Below are 5,944 nucleotides of genomic sequence, written 5' to 3' on the forward strand. Positions count from 1 at the left end.
CTGGCGCGGCGCAGGCCCGGCTCAGGCTCCCCCTGGCCCGCCCTCCTGAGACCTAGTTTCTCGTCGAAGTCCTTTAGTCCCCTTTCCCGCAGCCATTCCTTTTGCCCGCACTGGCTCTCTCTCCCTGCCTCGCGCCGGGTCGAGATGTGAGAGGTGGGTTCCGTGGGAGCCGGTGAGGCCTGCCCGGTGCCCAGGGACCGCCTCCTCCGTTTGTAAGTTTCTCGTCCACACCCGCTCGGTCCGCCTAGAGGTATCGAGCACGGAGTGGCCCAGCCCGACGTGCGGTCCTGGTGATTCCCCAAAGGGACCCTGTGAAATGTCACCTGAGGTGCCTGGACCTCAGTCTCCTCAGCAATGAGGTTCTCTTGGAAAGATTGTTGATAACCAGGCCTTTTTGTTGTTGTCTTTGTCCTGCATTGCTTGCCGAGATGACCCATAGCAGGGCATGATTGGGAAACCCGAAGCCAGATTTCTTTTGGCAACTGGGGGCCGAGGGAGCGCCGAGACCTACGGCTCCCCGCCATGCAGTGATGCGGGCTGTAAGCCATGAGAACGCCATTCTGTTTGGGCTCCGAGAGTGCCGTTCCTGGAACAAGTTAAATGGAGAAGGACTGCAGCGTCGTTGCAGTTCTACCGCAAGAACCTGGCGAGCATTGGTCTGTCCGCTGCATTCTGTTTCCGGGGTCCTGTCGGTTTTAGGACAGGTGTTAGGAGCAGGGTTAACAGCACCTGGTCTCCCCAGTCACCTGCTTTCAGTGCTGACCTTTTTGTTTTTCCTCAGGTGATTCTGGAGAAATCCTGCCTCTGCTGGAGCCTGCACGACCAGGCAGCAGAACCGTGAGCTGGAGTGACGCAGAAGTCTAGGAACATGAGCTCCGTAACGGCCCTGAGTGAACCGAGGCTGAATTGGTGAGTTGCCTCTGTTTGTAATCACCTAAAGAGAATGAATGAACGTGGGACTAGGTTAGATTAGGAAAGGCGGGGTTTTTGACCTGCAGAGCTTTGGAGGAAACAGAAAGAAAGTAGAAGTTCAGTGGCTCAGAATCTATCCCATCCTCTTCTGCACATACTGAGCACGTTTGCGGTATAGCTGACTGCACTTCCTCTCCGAAAGTGACAGTTCAGCACTCAGATCGCTACCAAGTGTAATTCCATCAGGTTCTTATTGACGCTCTGTTAGTGAAGGAGAGATGCTGGAATTTTCTTGTGTCCAAGGACCTTGCCCACTGCTGTACAAGTAGGAAAAAGACCCCCCCTTTAAGAATAGACAGGCTTCTTTTTGTTATGTTGGAATCTGTATCAAGTGCTCATGTAAATGCATAGACTGTTTTAGAAGTGTATGAGAACTTCACAAATAGAGGACTCAGTTAAGTAACATAAGTGGCTTTGCAGAGACCTAACTAATACTCGTGTGGCTTTAGGTTAATTTAGCGCACGTTTACTGAGCATCTACAGTTTGCTAGCCAAGGAGAATATGAAAGTTACGAGACACTATAAAGATAACTAAAATAGTACATGATTTAAAGAAGATGCATTCAGTACGTGTTCAATAAGTATTTACTTAATGCAAACAATGTTCCCTTCCCCCAAAGAGCTCACAGTCGATCCCTGAGCCCCATGACTTTGTTTTTGTATGATATGCAAAAGCCTTAAAATGTAATGAGATGGCAAATATACAGTACCATAATAAGTCATAAGAACCACATTGGTGCATATAGCAAGTAAGACATTCTCATTTTACCATTTATACTTCAATTGTAGTTTTTTGGATAAATGCCTTTAAAAACAGTAAGAAATGAGTATGGTGCAAATATGCTAGAATTTTTCATTTTGGAAATGGGCCAGCCAGAAGTTGCCATTCAATTAGAGGTATACACCAAGCATGTCAAACTCGCAGCCCGTGGCCCCCAACAAATATTTTTGTGGCCCAGCCAATATAACATATGTAAGAAACATTTTAATAAAAATTTCATAACTTAATTTTTACAATATCCTGTTATACATAATCTATACTAATATACATAATCTATACTAATAAAAGGGTAATGTGCTAATTAGACCTGACATCTTCTGGACATCCATCCAGACAAAGCCACTGTGGTGGAGGCCGAGGCAGAAATGTTAAGGGGCAATCAGGCCGGCAGGCAGAGGCAGTTAGGGGTGATCAGGCAGGCAGGCAGAGAGGTTAGGGGCGATCAGGCAGGCAGGCAGGTGAGCGGTTAGGAGCCAGCGGTCCTGGATTGTAAGAGGGATGTCCGATGCCTGGGATCAGGCCTAAACCAGCAGTCGGACATCCCCTGAGGGGTCCCAGATTGGAGAGGGTTCAGGTCGGGCTGAGGGACCACCCCCTCCCCTGCACAAATTTCATGCACCAGGCCTCTAGTTATTAATAATGAACTACAACATTCGCTAAGGACTGATTACTATAATCGTATTGCATTAATTTTCCTTATGCACCTTACGTGCAGGTGCACCATTTCTCCCCACTAATACTAGCAGCAAATATCTTAGCAGCCCATTGCCACGTCATTAGTCTTGGACTGACTTGTTTGCTGTGCGCAACAGGAAATATTTCGCTTTCAGAGAACAAGAAAAATAGGTTTATTTGCGTTATGCTTATTTGTGCAGTTATTCAGTGTCTGGTAAGTTAATGTTTAAGAAAAAATATTAATTTTTTTATTAAAATGTCCTATTATTTTATGTTAATGATTACTCATTTATTTCAGCTCTTTGTATTCATCATGTCTCTATCGAAATAAAACCTACATTTCTATGAAAATTGAAGCTCTTGTTTTTTTGCAGCCCACATAAACTTAAACCTTGTTTATTTGGCCCGTGTTAGCCTTTGAGTTTGACATGCTTGGTATACACGTTTGTGCTCCTTGCCATAAAGTGTATGTTCAGAAGCAGCACGGATGCTCTTATACTATACCATTGACATTGTGAAACCCAATGTGATTTAGAGCCTTTGCACAGTATTGAAGCCCTTGAACTATCCTTGTCCACAGAATCCTACTAATCTTGTCCTCCCAAGTTAATGGTTCTCAGTGTTTTTAGTTTTTTAATTCCTTCATCCAACCAGCATTTATTGGATGTTACTATATGGAAAGCATTGACTATAAAATACTAGTCTCTAAATTATTTATGTTATGAAAAATCACATATGACCTTAGAAGTGGTTTTAGTACAAACACTCCATTTATCACATTTGCCAGGTTAATGAAAATGGGAGGATATGCTGTCTTTTTAGTGTCTTGTGGCCTCACATAATAGTGCATGAAACAAAAATAAATAGAGAAGCATTTTCTGTCAGTAACCAAACAAAATGTTATGCCCAGAGCCAGAGGTGAGACCTGCCTCTGACAGACCTTTTATTGTACTTATAATCTGTTCTATTTTTAACTCTCTAGTTATCGCTGACATATATTTAATTGGATACTAAAGGAAAAGCAAGGCCTGTTGTTGGAACTGGAGAATTTCAGAATAGGCCTAGGGTAAAAGCTATCTAAGAAGGAAAACATCTGAACTCATACATCTGGTACATAAAATTAAAACTATGAAGAGATGACTGTCTAGGAAAGGGGGTGTAGAGGGCATGTAGTTATAAATTACAATTGTACCATTATGCTGCTTACTCTAGCTTGAGATTTTGAATTGTCAAATACAATTACTTTGCTTCACAGGGATGTCGCCTCAAAAAATGGCCTTAAGACATTTTTCTCTCGAGAAAATTATAAAGATCATTCCATGGCTCCAAGTTTGAAAGAACTATGTAATTTATCTAACAGGTAATATGTTTATTTATTTGGTTAACTATTTCCATATTTGGTTGTTATTTTTCTGATAGTTGAAGTTTTATATCTGTCTGTATCCACTACTAAAAATTCAAATTGCAGAAATGTAAAAATTAGAAAACAGAAGAACCCAGTGACCACTCTTTAGTATATATCTTTCAGCCCTTTCCCCACCCATGAACAGATAAATATGTATTAAAACAAAAATAGGGTCACATTATAAATACTATGTAATACCATAAATACTATATTTTATAGTTTGTTTTTTCATTTAAAATAATATTTCCTGGATCTTTCTATGCCCCTGCATATGTAGCTCAATCTTCTTGATGGTTGTATATTATATATTATAAAAGTGTACTTTTTAATTCATTTAGCTAGTTTTATATTGCAAAATGTTGTGTTCCTCTTTTTTTGAAGTTATAAACAATACATTGATGAACTTTTTGTAATTATTTCTGAGATAAATTCATGTAAATTTCATTGTTTGGCCAGAGGGTATATACATTTTATATTTTAATAGATACTGCCAAAATGCCAGAGATTTTTTTTCACTCTCTGGTATGAAATGCCCATTAAGTGATAATTTTCCCTTCTCACTGCTTACCTGCCTCTAACAGTTCTTTCCTTTGTGATCAGTTGTTTCTACTGTTTGTGGATGGATCCTGAAACCAAATAATCAGGTTTACTAGAAAGGAGTAAATATGCCAAAAAGGAATTAGTAAGCTCCCCATGTATTTTCATCCTTTGACCATGCCTTTTGCAGTGGAGGAAGTATTATTTCCAGCCTCTTCATCCAATAGGAACCCCATCTTTCCCTGCCTTCTCAGTACCCTTTCTGTCAGTTAGCATCCCCTCTTACTTCTATGCCTTTGTTTTCTCTTGTCAGTGCAGGCCTGCCTCATTATACTGAACCTCACAGGTGTGTGTTATTACAAATTGAAGTCAAGACCAATACCTGCAAAAAAGTTACATTTCACTTTATTTCAAAACTTACTTTATTGCAGGAGTCTGGAATGCAACCCACAATAATTTGCAAGGTATTCCTGTATTTCAAAGTGCTCAAGTTTTTCTGTCACTAATCCCTGGACTCCAGATTCCCTTCTAGTTACTTTTTTATTTCTTTGCTCATTTATACTTAGACTCCTTTAAAGACTTGTATATACTTGCAATATACAAGGAAGAAATAGGGGACAAAAATACTACTGTATGACACAATGCAGAAAACAACAGACAAGGCAATAGTAAGTCCTTCCCTATCAATAATTACTTTAAATGAATTAAACTCTCCAATCAAAAGACATACTGGGAGAATGGGTTTTAAAAACAGTATAAAAAAACTCCTTTCCTTCAGTCCAGTGAAAGCAAGCTCACTGGACTTGCTTTCAATGAACATCACACTCTAATCTGGATTTTACTGTCTTTAGTCTAAGATTGTTTCTCTCAAGATCTAGGAGCTATTGACTACAGAGATATCTCACTCTTAGATTTCTGGTGACTGTGGTATTTCTCAGTCTCTTTTGCCATCTTCATTGTCAGGCTTACCATGCTGGCTCATCAGATTGTGGAGCTTTTAAAAAAGACTGATTTTGCACTCTCAACCCAACCTTTTGAATTTGAACCTTTGAGGATATGTCTGTGGAATCAGTTAATTAACACCGTTGATACTCATTTAGGTCATCTCCATAGCAAACAGTGAGCATCCTTTTTATTCATGTGCTGGTATAAGAACTAGGATAAATTTCTGTAAGATGTAGGTATGCATGTGTGTTTTTTTTTTGATACATAATTGCCAGATTGCCATTAAAAAGAAGCATTAAAGAAACAAGTACTTTTTTATTCCATCAAATTAATACATAGGTTCACGTTAAAAGCAAGCAAAAATTATATTAAAGAGACAGTTGAAAAAAAAAGAGACAGTTGAAAAGAAAATGTTTTTAAAAAGGCAATTTCAGAAGCAGTATTCTTCTTTCCAAACTGCATAATTATGTATTTGCTAATATCAGCTATAGACAGGTAAGACCATAGATCCCTTATGAATGTGCATCTATGGCTGTTTTTTTAAAGCTATTTCTGTTATTCAACTGTACCGTTTCTTAGGGATAACTATTTTTTTAAAATTTATCTTTATTGTTGAAAGTATTACAGAT

General features: G+C 39.5%; 1 protein-coding gene across 4 annotated transcripts in view; it reads left to right on the plus strand.

Annotated features, from left to right (window-relative positions):
* Positions 1 to 9: 9 nt before the first annotated feature.
* The window catches only part of ICE2 (interactor of little elongation complex ELL subunit 2), a 59,853-nt gene continuing 53,918 nt past the window's right edge, over positions 10 to 5,944 (plus strand). Inside the window, exons 1-3 of one of the 4 annotated variants that reach the window (XM_014535502.1) lie at positions 10 to 656; positions 782 to 909; positions 3,684 to 3,788. In XM_014535502.1, the coding sequence (XP_014390988.1) occupies positions 869 to 909; positions 3,684 to 3,788 (146 nt within the window). In that variant the 5' untranslated portion in view covers positions 10 to 656; positions 782 to 868. Of the gene's footprint in view, positions 657 to 781; positions 910 to 3,683; positions 3,789 to 5,944 lie in introns of those variants that run through there. The other 3 variants (XM_005861110.2, XM_014535503.1, XM_014535504.1) reach the window with 3 other exon arrangements.

This window comes from Myotis brandtii, unplaced genomic scaffold, assembly GCF_000412655.1.
Source record: "Myotis brandtii unplaced genomic scaffold, ASM41265v1 scaffold144, whole genome shotgun sequence".
NCBI lineage: Eukaryota > Metazoa > Chordata > Mammalia > Chiroptera > Vespertilionidae > Myotis > Myotis brandtii.